The 27,072-nt window shown below is 37.0% G+C and overlaps 1 protein-coding gene across 1 annotated transcript; it reads right to left on the bottom strand.

The window, feature by feature from the left end:
- Nucleotides 1–2,433: 2,433 nt before the first annotated feature.
- On the bottom strand, nt 2,434–25,544 carry LOC149793114 (trypsin-like). Its single transcript, XM_089966295.1, has 7 exons — nt 25,256–25,544; nt 20,375–20,524; nt 18,800–18,882; nt 15,579–15,667; nt 12,526–12,791; nt 10,030–10,169; nt 2,434–2,721 (listed from the first exon to the last, which is right to left on the bottom strand). Exons 1-7 carry the CDS (start codon nt 25,323–25,325, stop codon nt 2,500–2,502), a joined length of 1,020 nt encoding a protein of 339 aa, XP_089822421.1. The 5' UTR covers nt 25,326–25,544; the 3' UTR covers nt 2,434–2,499.
- Between the last annotated feature and the right edge of the window lie 1,528 nt (nt 25,545–27,072).

The following is a 27,072-nucleotide window of genomic DNA, read 5'->3' as shown; positions in this document are numbered from 1 at the left end:
TCACAAACAATCTCGATAGTTAGTTTAGAATTGCCATTTCATTTTGTCTGGCAAACTCAACAAAATCCGTAATGAAGATAATTACTTTCTCTGCAGTGTCTTGAGACGTGCAATGGTTAATCGTAGAAACGTTCATGTGTATGTGTGTGTTAAAGTAACGTCACGCATCCATTGCATTTTGATTGGAAGATAGAAAACACAACCGACTAGATTATGCTACAAGCGTTCTGATTAGCTGAACCACCCTATTTGTTTTATTCAGGTCTTAGACGATCTATAGAGTCATATTCACCGATTCATCAATTCTCAAGGCAAGTCAGCAAATAGACAAACGTAGAATCATCGACAATCATTTCCAGGTGATGGTGAATCCTAATTAACTTACGTATGCGAAAGCAAAGTGTGGTATGAAAAAGATTACACAGTTATTATGAGTGTATGTGGAAAGGAAAGGGTGTCTGAACACAGTCTTGATCTATGGATTAACAGTAAGAAGAAGCTTGAGAAGAAGAACAGAGAAGCGGTACCTACCTGTATTACCCTCCTCACATAATAATGGTCCTTTTCAGGGCCATCCAGATATCTAAGGAAAAAAGACTATTTAATCAATAGCAGTATGTTTGTTTTATGTTTGCCTGTCTTTGTCTATTCACAGTTAAAATTCCAAGCCATGCCTCGTTGTGATAGTATGATTGGGTGTCTGTGAGCACTCCTATTCTTGTGTGGGATAGTATGTTTGTTTATGTGTGATCACTCCTATCCGCCGTTGATTAGAAGATGCCTTTTGATGAATACTTATCGGCGTGGGCCCCTGATGAACGTTTGGTTTAAGGTGCTGGGCTCAAAATATATAAATTTAACCTCTGTCCACGTTGATTCCAGTCGCACGCTAGACAAGCTTGGGTATGTGAAAAAACTTGAAATTAGCTTCATGTTCGTCCCAGATTTTCCGGGTTTTTTTCTCCAACATCTATAGTGACCGCCATGTATAGCCTATTATGTGCCACAAATTGGCTTAAACCCACACAAACCACAAGAAGATCTTAAAGGCATGTTGGATATCAAGTGTGGCAGTTTGAATAGCGAATGTTGGATAGCAAAATGTTGGATGTTGGATAGCAAAACTGTGGATGTTGGATAGCAAAATTTTGGCTGTTGGATAGCAAAATGTTGGATGTTGGATAGCAGGTGCATAATGGTCAGTCCAAACGGCGTATTGCAATTCAAGTCCAACCTAGATATGCATCAATGGCTTTTACTTTCTGTACACATCTGTGGAACATCATGCAGTATAAAATCAAATTCATCATTTTTACCGCTGTACCAGTTATCGTGGATTTCGTAGCTGCTAAACGCAGTGAATGTAAAGATATGCAGTTATTCATCCATATAAACTACTGGATTACTTCTTCAATCTAAGAGTTTAGGCAGCGACGAAAATATCGCGTTTTGCAAAGTCTAAGAAAACTGATACAGACGAAAATAAATTAATTCACACCACAGAGAATTATGTTGTCATATTCTAGACTGATGCCAGAGAGGACAAACTAGTGTATACTTTTTTGTACTTGTTGTGTAAAATTTTTCATTCATAAGTCACAAAGTTCTAGTTTTGATATAACACACATCCGGCACTCAATCTACGCGTAAAGTTCAATCGATGTTGGACAGATAGTGTTCATGACATCGGCTACTTCATACCTGAATAATGAGAACATAAACAAAGAAATTTAGCAACAGAATTCGCCTTTTATTTGAACATAAGGTGACAGAGGTCTGGTTGGAGTGTTGAATTTTAGTTGTCTTGCTTGCTTGCAAGTGTAGAATTTGAATAATAAGTATGCGAAACTAGACATGGGATAGAACTATGTCTAATTGAAGGAATGGGAATACTGCAGTTCGAAACAAGTCTATGCTATCTTTTGTAGACTTGTTTGGGGTATAAAAAAAAAAAACATAGCATTGGTACGATCATAGTTTCCCAATTACCCTCCATAGATTAAAGCACTGCGGAAGCAGTTACTTTGATCACTATTCGCGTCATTTTCTGTCCTCTTCTTCTTCATTCAAAAGGTAGTTGTCGATAAAATTATATTTGAACTGGTGATCACAAAACTTTGCAGTTTTAAATTTCGGATCAACCAATCGCAAAAGGCTTTAATTTTGGAACATATTTTATCCCCTGTGAGAAGAAATAGCACAGAGTACTTATCTATTGAGGAATATTTGTGATACATCATGTTTTGTTTTCTTGTTGTAAATGCGGAATATTTTGGTAAGTTCTTGCAAAACAGAAATTTATCTGACAGCCTTCAGAGGCTGCCAATATTTTGCTTTTGTACATGCCCCTTGATTGTTATATCTTCCAATATAAACAGATCTACATATTGCATCTCATTCAGTTTTTAATTTTAGTAATGAAAACATTGTTAATTTGTGAGAAGCGTATGGTCTTTATTTCAAAAGATTTGTATGTAAACATCTTAAGGATAATTATATTCAGACACGGTAAACTCCGCCCTCCAGGAATCTTCTCTTGCCAACTATTTGACCGTCGCCAGAGTATGCAGTCAGAACACTCTGAATCCAGTCTACGTACTTCGTTACTCGAGTATAGACTCCAGGCTGGTAAGCGTCTGCGCATGTGTAACCCCACGAGACGATTCCCGTTACTTTCCAAACACCATCTTTGAAACATACCAGAGGTCCGCCTGAATCACCCTGAAAGGAACTCAACACTTTCAAACCATTATCATCTAAGCATCTTCAAGCTGCTATATTATGCATAAAATGACATAAACGTGATTCCTGGTGTGACTATAACTCATGCCCAAGTTCTGACAAAATAGAATTTTATCTGACAGGCTTCAGATGCTGCCAATATTTTGCTTTTGTACATGCCCTTTGACTGTTATATACATACATACATACATACATACATACATATATATATATATATATATATATATATATATATATATATATATATATATATATATATATATATATATATATATTACTATCTTAAATTATTTTGTAGATGCAAACTTTCGAATAACAAGTCTCAATTTTGCATGATTCTCAGTATCTGCTAGATGAGAAACCGTGATGTCTTTCGAGTGCAGCAACTTGATATACCTGCTCATGATAGTGCAAAATCATCTGTTTCGTAGTTATGATTTGCTTTGATGCAAATAATTTCAACGTTGTTGTAAATGTCAAAACACGCTATGTGGGAAATATTTCCTACAAATGTACAGTCTTAAAACAACAGTTAGAGCTATTGAAATTGACCAGAGATGCATTGAGAACGTTCGTTCAAACGAGGGAATTAGAATTAAAGAAACTGAGGGTAGACTACGGGTAGGCTTCTGGGAAAGTCCATTTTAGCAAGTAAATTGCGGAATTACCCTGTGCCTTATTATCATCGTTCGTTACTCTCTTAAATTATTTTGTGGATGCAAACTTTCGAATAACAAGTCTCAATTTTGCATGATTCTCATTATCTGCTAGATGAGAAACCGTGATGTCTTTCAAGTGCAACAGCTTGATATACCTGCTCATGATAGTGCAAAATATATGCTTTCTTCCTCATTTATATCTTATTCTGAAATGATATAACAGAACAGCAGTTAATAGTTCTAGAGCTGTGTTTTAGTGATCTGGCCAAACGCATCTATCCTGACCGGCATTTATTTTCCTAAAAATGATTTTGTTTAGGACAGAAAACAAAGGTTCAGTTAAAACAAATGAAAACAAACATTAATTGATACTGTATTCATTAATATGGTCTTTATTTAAGAATCTCTTTTTTTCTTCAACATAATAATAATAATAATAATAATAATAATGAGGACTTTGTTAAGCGCTTTACAACATTAGACAACACCTATAAGATAAAAACCATATATAATGATATGATTACAAAAACAAACACCATTAAATTAGAAAACATTAAAAAACATGCTGAGAATATTTAAGGTAGGAAACATTATTAGGTCTTTAAGTTTGTTCTTGCAGTCGAAATAAGTGAGTTTTGAGAGCACTCTTGAATGGGATCACTGTGTCCTTGTGTCTAAGTTCAGTGGGCTATTCATTCCACGTTGCTGGGCCCTGGTATGCAAAAGAACGCTGTCCATATGACTTTGTTTTCATAGTGGGAATAATGAGTATACGATTGTCAGAAGAGGAGCGTAAGCATCTTGCTGGTGTATACACATGGGTGAGGTTGGATAGGTATGTTGTACTGGAGTCCGTCAGTGAAATGTAGCACAGAGAACAAATTTTGTATCTGATTCTGGATCGAATGGATAGCCAGTGTAGGGTAAAGAGCAGCGGGGAGGTGTGCTCTGATCGTGGTAAGTATGATCCGAGCAGCTGTGTTTTAAACTTTTTGAAGTTTCTGGAGTAGATATTGAGATGAACCAGACAGAATTGAGTTACAATAGTTCAGTCTTAAAAGTACTAATGAACACACAAGTGTTTTAGTGGTATCAACTAAAAGATATTTGCGAATGGAGCTGATGCGTCTCAGCTCAAGATATGCAGCCTTGCATATGTTCATGACATGTTGGTGCAATGTGAGAGTACTGTCCAGAGTAACACCTAGGTTTCGTACTGATTGTGTGAATTTAATGTTGGTATTGTTTATATTTATTGTTTGAGGTAAAGGATGTGAATGAGAAAGTCTTTGTGTTGTGATCAGAATGGCCTCAGTTTTATCATCATTCATCTGCTGCTTGTTACATGTCATCCATGATTTCACATCAGAAATGCACCTCTCTGCACCTTGGATGGAAGCATCAACTTCAGTTGGGTGGCTAGATTTGTATATTTGGGTGTCATCAGCGTACAATTGGTGAGACACTGGATGATGATCTATGACACTTGAGTGCAACTGAGTGTACAGAATGAAGAGAACAGGTCCAAGAACAGACCCCTGTGGAACACCACAACATAGAGCAACTGGGTTTGAGTGAATTCCATTTGCAGACACAATTTGTGTCCTGTTGACCAAGTAGGATTTGAACCACAGTAAGGCTGTATCATGAATGCCAAATACATGCTGGAGACGGTGAAGTAATATATCATGGTCTATCGTGTCAAATGCTGCAGACAAATCAAGGAGGGTGAGGACTGTAATCTTTTCGCTATCCAAAGCAGAGAGAATGTCATTAACTACTTTTAGAAGAGTAGTTTCAGTACTGTGGCAAGGGCGATATGCAAACTGTACATTGCTAAAAAGACTGTTTGAATTCAGATGAGCTACAAGCTGGGATAGAACAACCTTTTCTAAGATTTTTGATATGAATGGGAGATTATAATCTGGGCGGTAGTTCTTTAAATCGTTAAGGCCTAGTGTTGGTTTCTTCAGCAGAGGCTTTACAATGGCAGTTTTGAAAAATGATGGGAATTCCCCGGATGAGAGAGAGGTATTAATAACATCAGTTAGTGAAGACAATACTGGATCTAAGCACTCAAGCAACTTTACGTTGGTTCATACTAGTAATATTTATGTTTAACAACGTTTCGCCTGCACTGAAAATTGTTCAATACAGCTGCATGGATAAGAGCAGTCAAAACTCGTGTATCTTGCATTTCTAGATTAATCCATCTATTATTGACATTAATATTCGCATTTGTGCAGAACTAGCTTGTGCCATCAGATTCTTAGCAGTCAATTAGATCGTGTCCATTTGCTGATTCAATGTAACTATCAGTACATGCACGCCACTGGAACAGCTAGTGACCTTTCTGTGAAATTTCAGATTGGATATTGGCTGGTACAGGCCTAAATTGGCAAAGTAACAGTATAGCTAAGTAGCTAGAATGATTACTGTTATACCCTGATTAGTTAGTCAGTGACGCCATTGGCATAAATGTTTGGTGTGATTTGGATTTTTAACGTAGCTTTAACAATTTTAAGGTCATGTCGCTACGATGTCGGCACTGTGAGTTTATAGTGATGTCTAGCACTAGCACTGGGGCTTCATGCCACATACATATAGCATAAAACTAACATCATCCCCATAAAAGCTAGTTTCGAAACTTCCATTTGAACCTTTTTATTAGTAGAAAGCTCCAGCTTGTAGGTTTTCAAAGATGGCGATATCTAGTTAGCTGCGGTCTTACGAGCACCGGAAGTAGGTCACAGTTGTCGGCGAATCTCGCAAATTCGTGACTCCACCTATGCAAGTGCAATTAGCTTTACTATAAGAGCAATCATATGGTTCTATTTGTGGATAACAAGCAAACTTTTATCAACCACAGAGTGACTTTCAGCAGGATATTAAACACATATTCAGATATATCAACTGTTGACAAGAAGGGGGAGGGGGAACAGTGTGTAGATTTGACTATGTTAGTTGGAGTGTTTTGCACTTTGGTTCATATCTAAACCGAGACATTTTCGTTTAAATAACTCTCTAAATTTGCTTAATAGCCTATAATGACTACTATAACAATGAAATATCCGGGATATAATTTACGCTTACATAAATTTACATAAAATAACAGATTGTCTTTAGGGCTCATTGATTTCTAGGTCAATACAAATATTTTAAAGTATCAGCAACAAGTTGAAATAAACTAGTTGAAACACAAAAAGTTAAAGGTTTATTTCCTGTAAAAACATCCATGTAAAGTTTTGCAAACATAACCGTTTTTATGTTCGATTTGTTTGTCTTGTCTATGTTTTGTATTTGTCTTTGAAAAAAGACTCATTAAAGAGTCGAAAGCGCTCACCCTAATTAGATACTAGTTTTGCATTTATCTTAATCAATCCATGACACACGTGATCCCTTGCCAGATCTAGGATTGCTATTCGCCATATGATTTGTATGATATATATATATATATATATATATATATATATATATATATATATATATATATATATATATATATATATATATATATATATATATATATATATATATATATATATATTACTCTATCCATACTGAAAAGGTTGCTTCCTTTTTCTTGATAATTCGTGATTATTAAAATGTCCCGTTACTCAGAGCACTAATATCCTAGAGTTCGGAAATTTCGGCAGTATCATACTGTCTACTGTCTACTTTTGATCACGCGACATATATTAGTCAAGAGTTACGAGGAGACTGGTTTAGATGCGTGGTAATTTAAGCGCCTCCTCCGTTTCCCAATCAGACCAAGGTCATCACACCTGAGGACAATACATGGAAAAGGAAGGTGAAGGTACGACGGCGGAGGCCAACACTAAACAGGGAGGAGGAGACTGAATTACGACCCACCTACACCTGTCTCCTTGTATCACGTGAACATTATAAGTCACGTGATCAACAGTAGTCGCTGATCAAGGCAGTGTGAGATTGTCGAAAAGTTCGAACTCATAGATATGTATCCTCGGAGTAATGAAAAATTATAACAATCATACTTTTTGCGGTTCTTATGCGCAAAACTCCGAGCGTCAGTTAAACTGTTTGGCATTTCCTCAAAGTTATCATTTATCAGCTATTGCAGCGTCTAGCAAAACAATTGAACAATATATTCACAAATTACGAAATAATCTTCAGGAATAAGTCTAATTTAGTTGGATGCTTGATTTTTCATGGCACACATTACTAGCCATATTTTTCTTTTTTGTATAAAATGAGGGTTAGATGCCTTTCCAAAGAACAGATCGTTAAGCCGATTGGGACTCCTTTGGGCGGGTATCGAATCCGCGACTTTTGGTTTAAGAGTTTGACGCTCTAATTGATGTGGAAGGCTTTGAGTATGTTCAACAATAACTTAAATGTTAAGCTAGTTCACAATCATCCGAAATTTTAACAATCAGACTAAATTTAATGGCTAATCAGGGGACAAAAGATAGATTTGGTTTAGCTGATACACGTCATAACTCTTGCAATCCTGGCCCCAATATTACCAACATGTCTTTAAGTTTAGCTGTGGACTTAAAACCTTTAATGCATTGTACTTATGGTAGAGGCATGTGCTACGACATGCCGTAAAGGGGCATAATGCTATATTTAACCTAAAATAGTTGATAGAAGAATTACTCATAGACGAAATCATTAACTTATCAGAATGCTTTAATTAACCTTACAGAAGTTGTCAGAAGTAACTACTCACATGTACAATGAAATATTATCTCTATTAATGTTCCAAACTAATGTTGCGTAATTTGCAAAGGGGTGAAATTTTCTAAATAAAATTTAAATTCCCATTTCTTTAAACAATTGAATCATGTGTTATTAAAGCTGAATTCAGGAATGCTTATGTGTAAGCATTCAGTATGTAACAGATGTTACGGATATTTAGCCCCGGATGTCATCAGAATGAATGTCCGGTTGTAAAAGCAAAAATGTTTATCAAATGTTAGAGATGAAAAGTAAACAAGTTTACAGATTTTCTTCAAATTTTGTGATGCGAAATGCAAATTCAGATATGCATATGTTGTGGTAAAATAGGTTTGTCAAAACAGGAAAAGGGCACAAATACAGACTTTCACCTATACTGGAAAACGGTTGTTATTTCACAAGCTAGATTTAAAAGGAAGCGAATTAATTCTGACGTGAAAATACTATAAAGCCATCAGCTAGACAACTACTTAATTTTGTTTTGTTCCTAAAAGATGTAAAATGTTCCAATATTGGGCGGTGTTCATCACAAAGAGTCAACCTTAATCAGACGAACGTGTTAAGTAGTGGAATTTTGTGAATATTGCGGTCGGTATCCTTAACGCAATCTTAAGATAAGCACATAATTTTACGACATGATGTAAAATGGTATAAAGCGAGCATTGCTTTCAGATTAATGCGCACTTTATGCTACAAAAGAAATAGATGACTGATGTCCTAAAGTGGGTCATGGGACCACGTGTGCCAGGCGAAATAATGAATATGTTCTCATATGAGACTTTGTATCCTCATTACGTTCAGAATACTGTTGTTTACGTTTCAGCACACGAAGTTATTGTCTTTTATTCCAAGCACGGTGACATTTAACTTTTAAAGAACTGATATGAACAATCTCGATAACCCTTTCTTCCTTTATTTCTACTCTGGTTTATTCCTACTGAACAATCTTCAGTATATCTCAATATAAGTGATTACGCGGTGTAAATGATTTGAGGTGTCGTCTACCTAAGTGTGTGTGTGTGTGTGATTTAGACTTTTAACGTAGCTTTAACAATTTTTCAGTCATATCGCTACGATGTCTGCAGTGTGACAGTTTATAGTGATGTCTAGCACTGGGGCATTATGCCGCAGACATGTAGCATGATGTCCCACCCAGGCCGACCAGTCCTAACACTGACCTCTTAATGCTGAGCGCCAAGCGAGGCAGCTGTTAGTACCATTTTTGTAAGTCTTTGGTACGACTCGCCGGGGTTCGAACCCGCGACCTCCTGCATCCGAGGCGAACGCTCTAACCATTAGGCCACCGGAGCGGACGTCTACCTAAGTCAATATATTTACATGTACATTTACGTCCGATGCGGTAGCTAAATTAGTAGAGCTTCGGACACGCAATCAAAGGGTCCAGGGTTTCTATACCAACCCAGGCAAACTCATGTCGGCTGCCTCGGTATGTCCTATAGAAGGGAACTTAATTTTTGACTTAAGTTCAAATCCCTACCTATATTATGCTGCTGACCCCAGGACTCAAACTGATCAACTTAAGTCTTAAGGTTAAGACTTAAGACATCGCATTGGTAGATTTTCAATCAAAAATAACTTTAAGCCAATTAGATCATTTGTTTTCATATTTAAGCTTAAGTCTATACTTACATTCTGTTTGTGAAATTCATATTGGTTTTGTATTCATAACGCTTAACAACCTTCTGAAGTACGATTAAATTTACTAAATGTTCGTAAAATGTTCTGTCTATATTAGGCAACTACTCATATTTGAATAAATATAAATTTTCAATCTGCAGCATACTCTCATATTTTATTTAAAAAGGAGCTTTAATTTGCAAGTTCCAGGCTCAAAAAAGAAGAAATTGTTTATTCCAGACTTGAATTTGTGAATATTGTTAACTACCTGGCAGGTGTCAACTCCACCTTGTTTAAATCCCGCACAAACCTCTGTATCTGGTATTGGTCTGTCCATCAGATACGTGCAGACATCGTTCTTCAGCAACGGGACATTCGCTTTATACAGATTATGGGTTCCACTTCCTCCTGCAAAGATTTCAATAAATTTTAATAGAATTACTTTTCTTAATTTCAGAAAGAATTATTCAAATAGCGAGCAAACCTATACCAGAAAACAGTCTCAATTTTCACTGAACATTTAGTTTGCGAGGAGATTAAAACTTATTTCTGAAACGGTACCCCCCCCCCCCCCACGGCTAGCCATCGCGTCAGCCCTGTCTCAACCTTTCACCTCTCCAAAACAAACGCCCAGATAATTAAAAAAATCTAGGTACAATGCCACCTAAACATTTACGTACAGACCGATGTGCATGACAAATTCTATTCAGAATGGCAGGACGAATGCTGCAATGTGCTTGAAGGGGCCAATCTAGTTCGGACGTAAACGTAGAGGGGTGGGGTGGAAGGGGGCAACTTTCAGTCAATTAGGCCCAAAAGTTAAGTTGTTTAATACAAATTCAAGCAAAGTATCCATCTGTACTGAACATACTAACCGTCTCGTCCACAACATAATATAATCAGCTTAGACATGCGAACATTGTAATGTAACAGAAGTCAGAAGAAGGAACTTTCCTTAATCATGATATTTTATGAACATCCTTGGTGATGTTATATTCGATTAATGTAGCTTAACTGATGTTATTTAGAATTAAAAAATATATATATTGAACCAGGCAAAGACAATACATCAATCTATTTGCAGATAATTTTATGAATGAGAATTATTTTAATATATTTTACCAATAATTTATGGCACATGAGACGGAGTGCCATATGTTTTATAATCAAAAGAAATTATTCGGATTGCTTAATGGCCATAGCGCGTGAAAGATATGCTTCTATAACACCAATTTTTACGGAGGTAGCACAGACAAATATGGTTTGGGAAGAAAGCATTCATTCAGAAGCAGTCTTGATATTCATCCTGATTTATAACGTTTCGGCACAACAAGAGCATATGTATCCATGTCATCTGGTGGTATAAAATTCCATTGAAATATTCATGCGTCCCGGGTCCCACCAAAATATATTGCTGGATATACCTCTGATGTGCGTGATATAAGTGGGTGCAGCGAGTGGTCGAGCTCTGATGTGCGTAATATAAGTGGGAGCAGCAAGTGGCTGAGCTCAGATGTACGTGATATAAGTGGGTACAGCGGGTGGCCGAGCTCTGATGTGCGTGATATAAGTGGGTGCAACGATTGGCCGAGCTCTGATGTGCGTGATATAAGTGGGTGCAGCAAGTCGCCGAGCTCTGATGTGCGTGATATAAGTGGGTGCAGCGAGTGGCCGAGCTCTGATGTGCGTGATATAAGTGGGTGCAGCGAGTGGCCGAGTGATCTGAGGCTCTCACCTTTATAGATCAGTCACATCTCAACTCGGTCTGTGTGGGTTTCAGTCTCGGCGTGGCCAACGTAGGTATATGAGAAAGCTTGCCACTTGGTACAGGTGAGAGGTGGTTCTTACTGGGGTCATCCCGGATTCTGCCTCCACCAAATATACGGTATAGTCTATCATGTGCTGAAAAAAGCGTTGAACCCCATAAAATCGAACCAAACCGAACCACCCTATAAAAGCAGCAATTAATTTCTTTATTAGGAAGATTAAACCCTAATAATACTTCCAATCAAGCGTCAAACCCCACTGTCGCAAGCTTCAGTCGATAATCTAATATGCTGCTTTATCACCAGTGACTGACAGTGTTGAGATTTTCTCGTTTTTCATGAGTACGCATAAACAAAAACGAGCCATAAAAAAAACAACACGCCCCAACCCCCCAAAACATGATAAAACAACATTACAAAACAAACAAGACAAAAACAATGTAATAATCTCGTACACATTCATGAAACAGACAACATTATCTGTCCATAAGTAACTACACCTAGAAGGAAAACTGTTTACTAGCCCTCTCAGTGATTGGTTAAGTAGGCTTACGCATACTCGTGAGAAACGAAGAAATCTTTGTACAGTTTGCCACGGGTGATAAAACAGTCTTGCAATATATCACCCCTGCAACGATGAGTCAAACACGACATTCATAAAATGTATCAAATTTGAATACACAATCAGCTAAAACTTTCAGACATCATTACTTAGAAAATACAGTCCGGATTTTCTCTGTAGTTTGTGCTGCATAATAAGCGTAAACTGTAAGAAAACAAGTGTAAACATGACTTCATGAGATTGTATGCCGAGTAAAAAAAAATAAATAAGGGGAGTACATGAAATGCCACATGCAGGCGGGTCATAACAGTCAAGTTAGTGGATGCGAACGTAAAATCCTAATTTTAAAAAAACAAAACAAAAAAAAACTATACTACTGTTGTTCCACTGCTAACTCTCATTCAAACCACTAAATCGTATGCATCGTGTAATTTACCCGAGAAAGCGGCTCCCCAGCCGGATATAGTGCACATCATTCCCTCGAAGTTATCGGCCTTGTCGGGGATACATACAGGACGTACGTACTGGTCTGTAGGCACGCTCTCCTTCAGCTTTATCATTGCGATGTCGTTTGTGTACGAATTGGCTTCGAAGTTGCTGTGCAAAAACAGAGTTTCGGCTTGCACGAGTTTTTCGTGAAATTCAAGCACGGCTCGGTCACTTTCTCCTAAGACCACCGTCCATGCAAATGGGTTCCTGTTTCTGCAGATGAGATTGATTATAGAATTGAACAAGCTTTTATTATTTTAAATTGTATATGTGGATACAGAAGATAATGTGACTTGTCTGCTGTAGTTTGGCAGCCCTTAAAAGCAAAAGGTATAAACACTGCAGGACAAAAGAAAAGCCACAACAGCTTATGTGAGTTGAATATGATTTACCACATAGTTGGTAAACTTTACATACATTGTTTTTTGTGGTTTATTTTTTTTTTAAATCAACACATTCACATAGCACATTATATTAAATATGATTAGTACTAACAAGCCCCATGAAATCGTAGCACAGTTTTATCTGTATTGATTGGCTGCCACCTTAACAATTCCCTTGCTCCACCTTCTAGAGTAAATTCGTTGTAGTTTTACAATTAACAATATGGCGACAGTCTTTCCAATTGGCAACCTAATGGGCATTGGGGAAAAAGCATACGACAATCACAAAGATGCGGAATGGTGCTTATGTCTGTTGGAATATGGAAAATTTACCCTTCACAGAAGTCTCTGAATGCCGAACAAAAACAATAACATGGAGATGCACGTTTGATGTTCACTTAAACCAAAAATGGGTAACAACCGAGAAAATCAATCACACTGTCCACTGAGTCTATGAAGAGGACCGCATTGCAATCCAATGTAATGCAGACAGTCCCATAATAATGCTATTACCAGTCAGTATAATCTTGAATCCCAGCCCCTAGACCAGTTTGCTGAAAATTTCACAACTCTGGTGAAAAGAATGTCGACATATGCTGGTCCCTCAACTGACAAAACGTCATCCAACAACATCATTCTTCCAAATCAAACAGTGCAAAGATTATCATAATATTTAATCTGATAATCACTAAATACCCATATGAATGCAAACCGACAACACCTTCTGATTCAGTCCTATATCTGCTTCCAGCAATCATCCCCTCAGATAAATATACCACAACTGGAATGATATTTCTTCTGCCATATCCAATCATTTACCTGTGGTGAATGCCATCAGGGGAAGTGTTGTAGACAGTTTCATCGAAATCTGGTGTATCAACAATTCCCGCTGACCTGACAGGGTCAACTACGTAACATCACACAGAAACCTTCATCCTAGGTTCAGTTTTGAAAAAAATTATTTTGCGCGCTCTTCTATTGGTTGGAGTCATTGTCAATGTTATTAGTGATCGAATTGTGCAAGATTCATTCAACTTGCATCTGGGGCTGTATTTTTCACGTGCAAGAATACCTACCAGTTTCTGAGACAGAATTAAATGAAATGACCAAAAACATTTATTCGTCTTTATATATAGCCTCTTTATCTTCTTAAAATAAAAATTATGCGACAAACGGAATCTCAGATGGTAAATGATAATACTGAATTTATAAAACTCGTTGAATTATGTCCAGCTTTTGCACGCCAAGACTAGCAAACGCTGGAAAATTAATAAACTCCTTTCAAAAAGTAAGTACTAAATCATAAACCATTCAAGATCCTCTAATTATCTAATAACTAACATTGTTGTTTACGTTAGTATATCCATATCAGAATTTTGATCATGTCACAAATGACGCCATGAATCATACAATGGAATGGCGTTTTGATCGAGGCAATCGAATAGATTCAAAACTCATTTCGCTGCACTATTCTGCGGTTTGGTAAAATAAAATCAGTATCGTCATGTCATAAATAAAACCCTACCTTTGTGCTAGTTAAAAATGAAAGAGCGTTTGTTTTGTGTTGTTTTTTTTTAATGTAACTAAGACAACCTATTTGACACTTCAGCCAGAAGTAAAACGCATAAACAAGGAAAGTAAACATTTGGTTGGAATTGGGCTTCTTAATTCGCAACATTGTGTGAAAATGATATATTCTTTTGTTTTAATTTCCATAACCTTTATGAGCCAATGCTGTTACTGGTAGGATAACATTTTGCAGGGGAACGGAGTATATTTGTAATGGGGGCGATTCTGCATCCTAAAAGCGGGTCGGTGAGAAACTTTTTGTCATCAGGCCAGTTTAAATGCATTTTCAACTAGAAAAGAAGGAATTAAAATCTCGTAATCTCTCACTGGTGAATTAAAATGATCTAAATGATTTTGTGGTGAGTTTCTTCCATTCCAGAGTCGTTCATAGATAGGTCAGTGTGCTTGATTATATAAAATCCTTACGAAAACTTTGTAACTTACCCTACCCTCGGCTCGTTTCCACTAAAAAGAAGCTCGATATCATTTATATTAACTTGCAGACTGTGGAACTTTAAAATAAAACTCTCCATCTCTGGTCATACTCTTGAATGGCAGTCTTTTACGGGTAAAATTGGTTTGACAGTAATAATCATTGTATGTCCCAACACAAAAAAGAAAGGGCTGGAGTGTGATTTATTATAGGAAGCACAAAAAGCTTGCGATACTTTCCCCAAAGGGTTTCTTTGCAAGTTATTGAAAAATAAGGAAGATTCTAAGGAAACGTTTAAAGTTCAGTAACATTATAGAGCATTTCTCCAAGAATAACTTGAATATTCATTCATCTCGCAGCAATCTGCACAACCAGATTTGACGATTATCGAATTTCATGGCTAGTCAAGGGCCAGCAAACGGGTTATGCATTATTTACAAATTTATAGTTTAACAATTAATGATTGAAAGTTTCCTTTTATAGTTACACTATTTTTACGTAACATCTGCTGACTTTATCGTCGATAAAGATATATTCTTCTACAGTCAATATACATCCTACAACTGCACAAAGGTTTCTTTTCTGTAACGAAATCGAAGAAAGTACTATAGTTACCCTCGGAAGCAGTGGGCAGCAGAAAGTACCCATTGATTGGCTATCAGTATTCCTCCGCAAATATGTAATCCTTCGGATCTCAGAGACACCTGAAATAATAATAATAATAATAATAATAATAAAATAATAAAATAATAATAATAATAATAATAATAATAATAACAACAACAAAAAGAAGAAGAAGAAAAGGAAAAACAAGACGGAGAAGAATATATAGTTTCGTTCCAAAATTAATCGGCTGTCTTAAACATATTTGATATTTAACATTACATATCGATGAGTTAGTTCCTCTTTCTTCGCTAAAGGAAAATAATTTGTGTATATTTCACAACTTCTTCTTCTGCGTGAGCTATAGCATAATCGCCATTTGTTTCAGTGTAAAAAATCGATTTCGCTGGAGAAAAATATTTTAGTTTTGTTGTCATTGTTTTCTTTCTGTCAAATTTAGACCACAAGAGATTAGAGTTTTCTAAAGAGTTTATTTTTCTCTATGAAGGAATGGGTGTGTGTGATAATGTTATATATATATATATATATATATATATATATATATATATATATATATATATATATATATATATATATATATATATATATATATATATATATATATATATTGTTGAAATAAAGGATTTATTTGCTGCAGGAATTACACTGATGAACAGCCCTTACTCCCAAATTACTGTCCCATTTTCACTTGATTGCGATTGAGGACACAATGAATCTAAAGTACCGGGGCACGGGTGAATTCTGAAACACTCGAATAATACTTTATGTCGAATAGAATACACTGGACAACAAATTTTTACAAAAGTCATGTTACTGAAATAAAATTAGTCAATTCTTATCAATTTTTATGTGCTGAACACGAATATGACAGTCAAATTGCAAAATTGGCTCTAGTTTTTTTGTAATCTGCAAGAAATTAATGTTTACATAACGAAATGCATTCCAATAGTAAAAGGTCAACTGTAATAGCCTACCTATAAAAAATCAAGTCATTGACTACATCTTAGATTTCTTCGCCTGTCTCTTGTACAGCTGTTCGGGAGCATCTCTGAGGAGTGTCCAGCAGTAGTCAGCCAGCATTGTAGTGGACCATTTTCCCTGGTATCTTTGTTCCATTGTTGCGATATCTTGATGAAAACGTTCGCCGTGTTCATCACTAACAATACCACAGTTGCTAGGAAAGAAATCCAAATGGGAATGAAGGAAGTGAATCTTTAGAGACATATTGCAGCCAAGTTTCTTATACTTCATCAACATGTCTTCTACTAGTTCCTTATAGTTTTCTGCCCTAACATTTCCGAGGAAGTTTGTAGAAACTAGGCGAAAAGCATTCCATGCTTGTTTCGCGTCACCTTCCAGCAAGTTGTTGAACCGGTCATCTTTGAAAAGCTCTCGAATCTGAGGACCCACAAAAACTCCCTCTTTAATCTTTGCTTCGCTGAGTCGAGGGAATTTTTCATGCAGGTATCGGAATGCTGGCAAAGTCCGGTCAATGGCTTTCACGAAGTTCTTCATCAAACCTAGTTTGATGTGAAGGGGTGGTAGCAAGATTTTCTGAGCCTCAACCAGAGCTGGGTGTTGGATATTCTTCTCTCCAATGGCTACATTCTGCCTGTGAGTCCATTCCTTCCTCATGTAGTGCATTTCCCTTGCTCGGCTATCCCACTCGCATAAGAAACACATGTATTTTGTATATCCTTGCTGCAGTCCCATTAAAAGGGCAACTACCTTCAAATCACCACAGAGGTGCCAGCTGTACTTGTTATACTCAATGGAATTCAGTAGCTGCCTTAAGTTATCGTATGTCTCTTTCATGTGGACAGCATACGCTACTGGAATAGATGGAAGAATGTTTCCATTGTGCAAAAGCACAGCCTTGAGACTCAGTTTCGAAGAGTCCACAAATAGTCTCCATTCTTGTGGGTCATGAGTGATTTTTAAAGCATTCATGAGGCCCTCAATATCGGAACAGAATATCAGATTACTTTCCTTTCTGAAGAAAGGCTCCAATTGCTGGTGGCGCTTTCGATATGCAGTAATTGTGACATCTTCTTCTAGAAGATTCCATTGTTGAAGTCTTGATCCTAGCAATTCTGCCTTGTTCTTTGATAAGTCCAAATCACGAATCAGGTCATTTAGTTCTTCCTGTGTTATTCTGTGTGGGGTTGATGATGCACCACAGTGAAAATCTGGATCACTGCATGCTGATGGACCAGGAGAAGAACAGGTCGACTCACCTTTGTCTTCGTCAGATGAATCAAGAGAATATTCTGCTGGAGGTTCTGGAATAGGAAGTCCCTCACCATGTGGAACTGGTCTCAATGCAGACGGAATGTTTGGGTAGACTATTCTCGACTTCTTTCGCTTCGTTATTCCGCCGGAAAGAGGAGGAACCAAGCAGAAGTAACAGTCATTTAGGTGGTTGCTTGGCTCTCTCCACACCATTGGGACTGCAAACGGCATTGATGACCTTTTGCAATTCAACCACTGTGAAAGCTGTGTTGTACATGTAGCACAGCATATATGCGGAGCCCAAGGCTTGTCTTGGTCACCAACCTTGCATCCGAAGTAAAGATGATATGCCTTCTTCACTTGAGAATTGATACTTTTCTTCTGGTTGGCAAATGTCACTTCCCCACAAATATAGCAAAAATTGTCCGCGGTATTAACACACTTTCGAGGCATTACTGTTCTTTATTGTACGTAAATGGATAAAATAATAAGTTTTATGTAACAGTAGCTTGAACTGTCTCGCACAACGTCTAAAATATTTTAAATGCTGAACCTATCTGATTGGGCTTTATATAGTACACTGCTTACGTCAGCTTCAGCAGCCGCCTGGCATTAGTATAATAGGCCTACACATGTATAGTACACTGCTGACGTCAACTTACTTCAGCAGCCGCATGGCATTAGTATTGCATTGCATCAGAAAATGATGCAATCAACTGTGGATGATGTGAGCATGATGGTATTATGCAATGTTACATCATTATTCCGGATGTTGCTGCAGTCCTACTGGAGAAATTTACACAGTGAAACATAGAAAATGAGGTATATGAATATCTTCAAAACGAGAGCCAATACAAATTTTTCACGGTTATATTCGTGTTCGGCACACCAAAATACTACAGATTAGGGCCTTTTCAAGTCAGTAATGATTTCACTGTTGACCAGTGATATTAAGCACATGAAAATGTTATCCGTCTTACTTGCCATGGAATTTCTCCAGGCGCCGCTACCGTACCTCCGACAATCCTGTGAGTGGACACCGGTGTGCTCATTCCGCATTGATCTGAGGAAAAGGCAACCATCAACTATATTCATCTATCAGAACTCAATCAGTACTCTTTTCTACTTCTAAATTGCACAGACGAACTTTAGGATTCCCTTGTCTTGCATGTCGTTTCAAAACGTCCCCCCCCACCACCACCACCACAACAAAAGCATTGGAACATGAACAGAGGACCCAGTGTATATAAACATCTAATGCAAGATTAACGTGTTTCTGGGGACCATCTAGTTTTACATGATCGCTTTGCAGAGCCAGAGTATATTGCAATTTATGTAAAGATAAACGAATAAAATTCAGTCACGTGGCAGTATAGTATTGATATACCCCGACAATATTGAATAACATCGGACATATTCGTACAACAATAGATTTATTCAAAGAAATTTTGAACTTATATTTGTACGCATTGCACGTAGTTTAGTACATATCTTCCGGTGTTTTGGTCGAGTTGTACAGAAACTGTTTTATTCATCGTCAAACGCAACAAAAGTTTCGCAGCCATATTGAACTGATGATGAACTACGTTGGGCTGAAATGGGGTTCAGATGACAATGCTAACTTTAGGCAAATAACTCATTAGCTCACGAATATCTAATCCATGTTTGGAACAAGATCGTTCGATCTTTCGCACTATAAATATCAGAAAGTTAAGTGAACTATTTTTCAGGTATCAACCATGTCAAGAAATATTTGTTCTCATTATGGCACTTTCAACATATTCGTTTGAAGTGAAAAACTATGTAAGCTAAGCTGACAAGAGTGTTCCGATTACTATGAAAGTAGGGCCAAGATTCATAGCAATAGACAAGTGTGTGTCTATGTGTGTTTGTTTTTAAATTTTTAATTTAGCTTTATTAATTTTTTAATCATATCGCTACGATGTCTGCAGTACGGCAGTTTAAAGTGATGTCTAACACTGGGGCACCATGCCACAGACATGTACCATCATGTTCCATCCATTCACATTATCCTGACACCAGGCCGACCAGTCCTAACAGTAACTTCTTAATGCTGAGCACCAAGCGAGGCAGCTACTATTAACAGTTCTAGAAGTCTCTGGCATGACTTGGACAGGGTTCGAACCCACGACTTTCCGCATCCGAGGCGGACGATCTAACTACTAGACAAGGATCTTCATATGAACTCTTGTAAGGAGTAACAATGCTTTCAAGCATTTGTTATATAAATTCGATACCCACGTATGTATTATTACCTAACTGAATGCCTGCTTCCATTCACACATACATACATACATACATACATACATACATACATACATACATACATACATACATACATACATACATACATGCATGCATGCATGCATGCATGCATGCATGCATGCATACATGCATGCATGCATGCATGCATGCATGCATACATACATACATACATACATACATACATACACGCATGCATATAAATGCATGAGAACAGATAAATGCAGATGATATATCGTACTATGGATATATAAATGAATGTAGACAAATACTAGAATTAGCCACAGGAACTGTCTGCACAGGTCTGGGTGGAATACAGCACATTTCTTCTATTCCACATCCATTCAGGGTGTAGGAATATCCCGACAGGCACTTGTTATAATACATGTGAACACAATGGCCTCCATAATATGTCGAGCAGCCTGAAAAAGAAAGAATACACAGAAAAAAAAAATGCATACTTAAAAATACCGACTAAAAAGGTAGGTGTGTGGTAGTAGGGTATTTATTATGTCAGATAACATTAGCAATAATTTGGTTACTAAGTACCTATCTATCTATCAATCTCTCTCACTATATATATATATATATATATATATATATATATATATATATATATATATATATATATATATATATATATATATCATATCTTTATCAGGCCACAAAGTGCATCTTTTTGTTTTTTTATTACTTAATGTAAAATGTAATTTGTCTGGTTTATCTATCTATCTATCTATATATCCATCCATCCATCTATCTATCTATCTATCTATCCATCCATCCATCCATCCATCAATCTCTCTCTCACACACACACACTATATATATATATATATATATATATATATATATATATATATATATATATATATATCATGTCATATCTTTAACAGGCCACATAAAGTGCATCTTTTTGTTGCTTTTTGTTACTTAATGTAAAATGTAATTTGTATGGTTTATCTATCTATCTATATATCTATCCATCCATCCATCCATCTATCTATCTATCTATCTATCCATCCATCTCTCTCTCTCTCTCTCTCTCTCTCTCTCTCTCTCTCTCTCTCTCTCTCTATATATATATATATATATATATATATATATATATATATATATATATATATATATATATATATAATAGTAATAATAATAATAATGAGGGCTTCGTATAGCGCCTAATCTTAGAAGCTCTAAGCGCTTTACAACATTAGACAATACCTATAAGATATTAAAAAAAGACATATAATAATATTATTACAAAAACAAACACCATGAAATAAGAAAAACATTAAAAAATAAAAAAACATGCTGAGAATATTTAAGGTAGGAAACATTATTAGGTCTTTAAGTTTGTTCTTGCAGTCGAAATAAGTGAGTTTTGAGAGCACTCTTGAATGTGATCACTTTGTCTTTATGTCTAAGTTCAGTGGGCAATTCATTCCACGTTGCTGGGCCCTGGTATGCAAAAGAACGCTGTCCATATGACTTTGTTTTCATACTTGGAATAATGAGTATACGATTGTCAGAAGAGGAGCGTAAGTATCTTGCTGGTGTGTACACATGGGTGAGATCGGATAGGTATGTTGGACAGTGAAACGTAGCACAGAGAACAAATTTTGTGTTTGATTCTGGATCGAATGGATAGCCAGTGTAGGGTACAGAGCAGTGGGGAGGTGTGCTCTGATCGTGTTACTCTAAGTATGATCCGATCAGCTGTGTTTTGAACTTTTTGACTTTTCTGGAGTAGATATTGAGATGAACCAGACAGAACTGAGTTACAATAGTCCAGTCTTGAAAGTACTAATGAACACACAAGTGTTTTAGTGTCATCAACTGAAAGATATTTGCGAACTGAGCTGATGCGTCTCAGTTCAAGCTATGCAGCCTTGCATATGTTCATGACATGTTGGTGCAATGTGAGAGTACTGTCCAGAGTAACACAGAGTAACACTTAGGTTTCGTACTGATTATGTGAATTTAATGTTGGCGTTGCTGATATTTATTGTTTGAGGTAAAGGATGTGAATGAGAAAGTCTTTGTGTTGTGATCAGAATGGCCTCAGTTTTATCATCATTCATCTGCAGCTTGTTACATGTCATCCATGATTTCACATCAGAAATGCACCTCTCTACACCTTGGATGGAAGCATCAACTTCAGTTGGGTGGCTAGATCTGTATATTAGAGTGTCATCAGCGTACAGTTGGTGAGACACTGGATGATGATCTATGACACTTGAGAGCGACTGAGTGTACAGAATGAAAAGAACAGGTCCAAGAACAGACCCCTGTGGAACACCACAACATAGATCAACTGGGCTGGAGTGTATTCCATTTGCAGATACAATTTGTGTCCTGTTGACCAAGAAGGACTTGAACCACAGTAAGGCTGTATCATGAATGCCAAATACATGCTGGAGACGGTGAAGTAATATATCATGGTCTATTGTGTCAAATGCTGCAGACAAATCAAGGAGGGTGAGGACTGTAATCTTTCCGCTATCCAACGCAAAGAGAATGTCATTAACTACTTTTAGAAGACTAGTTTCAGTACTGTGGCAAGGGCGATATGCAGATTGTTCATTGCTAAAAAGACTGTTTGAATTCAGATGAGATACAAGCTGGGATAGAACAACCTTTTCTAAGATTTTTGATATGAATGGGAGATTAGAAACTGGGCGGTAGTTCTTTAAATCGTTATGGTCTAGTGTTGGTTTCTTCAGCAGAGGCTTTACAATGGCAGTTTTGAACAGTGATGGAAATTCCCCGGATGAGAGAGAGGTATTAATAACATCAGTTAGTGAAGGCAATACTGGATCTAAGCACTCAAGCAGCAGTGATGTTTGAATTGGATCAAGTTCACATGACTTTGGTGCACTCTTCATCAGGATTGTACGTACGAAATCCATAGAGACAGGTTCAAATACTGCTAATGGTTGCCGCTCAAATTCTGTATCCCAACTGTATGATGACGACGAGTCAGCTGAAATTGTGTTGTCGAGCTTATCTCTAATAGTTTGTACTTTGTCACGGAAGAAATTTGCAAACATGTCCGGAAGGTCAGCTGGAGAGAAGGTAGTTGGAAGTGGTGTTTATTTGTTCCTTGACATTAGCTTGTTAGTAATCTCGAAGAGCTCTTTGCAGCTGGAACTTTCCATGATCTTAGAAGAGTAGTGGGCTGATTTCGCTGCATGGACTATATTTGTGACATTCTTCTTAGCGACTTCATAGATTTGCTTATGAATAGTGAGTCTGGTGGAAAGCCAAAGCCTCTCAGCTTTACGGCGGTCTCTTTTAGCAGTGCGAAGCTGGTCCCTAACACTGCTATACCATGGAGAACACTTTTGAATTGATACTCTGCACTTGGTAGCTGGGGCATGTTTGTCAAGCATTGAACGCAGACAGTTATCGAGTTGTTCTGCGGTAGGAGGTAAGCAAGTTGTTAGGTTAGCTTGGATGTCTTGCATTAGTTTGGTTCTATTTATCATACGGAGGTTTCTCTTAGTAGCAGATAAAGGTGGAGGGTTAGGGACTGATACGTCAAGATGGCATATAATGCAGAGGTGATCTGATGCAAGGTCATGACATACCAGGGAGGACCGTATAATGTTATCATCAGGTCTATGAAGAATCCAGTCTAAAATGTGACCATGTTTATAGGTGGGTTGGTTAACTGACTGTCCGAGGTTGAAAACATGAATGGAATCTATGAGTTTTGGTGAATTTGAGTTTCCGGGACAGTCAAAGTGAAATTTGAAATCTCCAAGAATAATCAGGTTGCCACCTATCGAATTTCCATAGTCCAGGAGATTCGGAAACTGCTCCAAAAAGAGAGAGTCAGCCAGCTTGTTTGTTCTACTAGGAGGGCGGTATAGGCAGAAAAAAAATGGACTGACCTTTGCTCCAGTGCGTGTGTGGTTTGGACTAGTTCATACGATGTGTAGTCGAAATTGAATGTCGTGGTGTAGTTAAGACGTTTTATCATTGAGTTCTTTGTGATGACAGCAATTCCACCTCCGCGAGAATTACGGGGGAACGACTTGATGGAGTAACCAGTGGGTGTTAGATCTGCACACTTGGGCTCATCGCCTGATGTTTTTAGCCATGTTTCTGTCAGGAAAAATATGTTAACATTTTGGTCGTTGATATAATTAACTATTTCTGTGCGCTTTTCCGGTGGTCCTACTGAATGGGCATTGAATAATGCAATGCGCAGAGGTATTTCTTGGATAGTTGTCACAAAGGTTGACGAATTAATAGGGATTTGAATTAGGTTATCTAAATTAACGGTCGAATTGTTTTTAAATGGTTGTGCCGAAATAAGGGAGATAACTGGTATTCTTCTTCCTGTTCTACGCCGGCTAGCTTTGAAACAACGTTTCTTTTTTCGCTTCTGTTTACATTTAGGTAATGATGAATGTAGTCCCAGTTCGTTTAGTCTAGAGCACAATGTAGTGTGGAGAGCCAAGGAGTGATCATTTAAAGCAATTAATGAGGGTCCATCTTCAGCATAAACGGGTTGACTGGCGAGTATCACGTGATGGCGGTTTGTTCAAAAACAGTGGAGCAAGACAGCTGTCTATCCATCCATCTAACCATCTCTCTCTCTCTCTCTCTCTCTCTCTATATATATATATATATATATATATATATATATATATATATATATATATATATATATATATATATATATATCATATCTATAACAGGCCACATAAAGTGCTTCTTTTTTTTAATTACTTATTGTAAGATGTAATTTGTCTGGTTTAGCAGCATTTTAGTTCGTCAAATAGTCATTATCTTTACGTAGATACCTTTAACTCATTAATTAATGCAGTGCATAAGAAGATGCTTTTCATTACATATTTCAACGCTGATAATACAATAATTTGCCATTGCCGTTTTCTTATATACATATATATATGTTTACATTTGAAACAGTAACATTCCTTAAGCCTTTTACACCGCCACCATCCCCATTTGATACAGACCAATAGATTTACATCAACATATCCCCCGCTGAATACTGACCACTCCGTGTAAGAGAATAAGACCCAAATAATGAAACAGACACAACGTATATTTCTTGCAAGCGTCTCATAACGCTAAGACGCTGGTATGGATGAAAGATATTTTAGACTGATTCAGACTCACTTGTTTCCGAGGCGACATCTTCCGGAATTACCAGAAGCAATAAGATCAGAATAGTGCAGGATTTGATCATTGTTTTCTCACCCAGTTCACCAATATGGCCGCAGAATGATTTATTATCAGCTATGCTTTCCAATTCCACTCCCTCTTAGTTGGCCGTAATGATAAGAGGTCAAGAGGTCCGTGTGAAGATATATTTACTAATCCTTACCGTGGACAATATGTTGACCATACCTTGATAAAGTGGTAATTACATGACTATACATTGTTTTTGCATTATGTTCCTTTTCTCTCAAATGAAGGTAAAGTTTTAAGATGGTGTAATTTTCGCCATTCCGTTTCGCCAAGTAAATGACACGCATACACATGTGTCTATAAATTAAGTCAAAATATATTTAGAGGCGCCGTTGTGAAAAGCAATCCTAATAAAAGGCAAGCTGTAGTGAACCATTTGTCTCTAGTTCATTTTCATAGTTAACACACAAATATGTATGTATGTATGTATGTATGTATGTATGTATGTATGTATGTATGTGTATGTCTATATATATATATGTGTGTGTGCGTGTGTGTGTATATATGTGTGTGTGTGAATAAAGATGATGATACATTTTCGTGGCATTCTGTTTGTTTTTAATGTATTGATAAAATGACCCAAATGCATGTTTCCTCAAAATGTATACACTTCTTTCATTACTGATAAAATACGCCCGAAGGGAGATTGTAACAGTATGAATTTTGTATGAAAACACATACATGAGTCAGTGTGACACATAACCAGTTAAATCAACGATTGGGTCAAGGTACCATTTCGGACGTGAATGAGTTTTAATTAGGGTCCATTTATATAACGGTGAGACAGATGGACGAGACAAGGTGAATTTGGCTAAGTACAGGAAAAATGACTACAACTGAAATGATGCAGATTTATTTTTTGTACCCGTTGAATGAAACTATCCAGAAATCGGTTTACTATGAAGGCGCGGAAATATGAGGAGTTACTCAAACGTGGATATGCGTATGTTAATTTGGGCGGTTGGATAAATTGAATCCTAATTGGCTAAGCAAAGAAGAAGTATATGTTTCCCAGTCGAAATTCAATGTTTTAAATATTCTCCCTCGCAAAATTAGTCAGTAAAATTTTTCTGCGGACGGGAAGGACCTGACTCCAAGATTAGTAGGAAGTACTTTCTCGTTAAAATTGTTCAAGAGACGGGTATTTGGAAGTTTGATGGGTCACGGAACCTGAAAGGTACAGAGAGATTATGCTAAGATAGAAACGAGCGAGTCTCGAAAGCACAAGGTATTTCTCTCAGTCTCGTGTAATTTGTTATTTGATATGAGTTTATAACTGTTTCTTGCATTAATTTGTTTAAAGTCATTCATCAATTTTCCATTGATATGAGATTGGAAAACAAGTGTTCGTATTCATCAATCTTAAATGTTATCTGACTCGTTTATTCTACGAAGTTCATAAATTATTTCCTTGCTAAGAATTTATTGAAATGATTGTGTGAATTTATTTGTCCTTAATGTTATGAATCATGTTTGCTAAGAAATGAGTAGTTCTATGTCAGGATGTTCATGTGATGGATCGTTAGTTAGCAAATAATGTAGTGAAGATAAGAAGTGAATTTGAATGATTTATTTGTATAATTGAAATGTGAATTCTTTTAATCGAGAAATTTGGCGCCTATTGGTTGTATTTAGTCCAGTTAGTGATTTATAGTTCACAGCAGGATGTAATGGTACAGTAAGAGGTCTAGATTATGTTAGAGTACAGTTAGCCTTCGTTTCTGTTGAATTAACATATGACGATA

Source organism: Sinohyriopsis cumingii, chromosome 8, assembly GCF_028554795.1.
Source record: "Sinohyriopsis cumingii isolate HCF-2022 chromosome 8, ASM2855479v2, whole genome shotgun sequence".
NCBI classification, from domain to species: Eukaryota; Metazoa; Mollusca; class Bivalvia; order Unionida; family Unionidae; genus Sinohyriopsis; species Sinohyriopsis cumingii.
The sequence above is the reverse complement of the archived record's forward strand: the minus strand, read 5'-3'. Positions and strand labels throughout refer to the sequence as shown.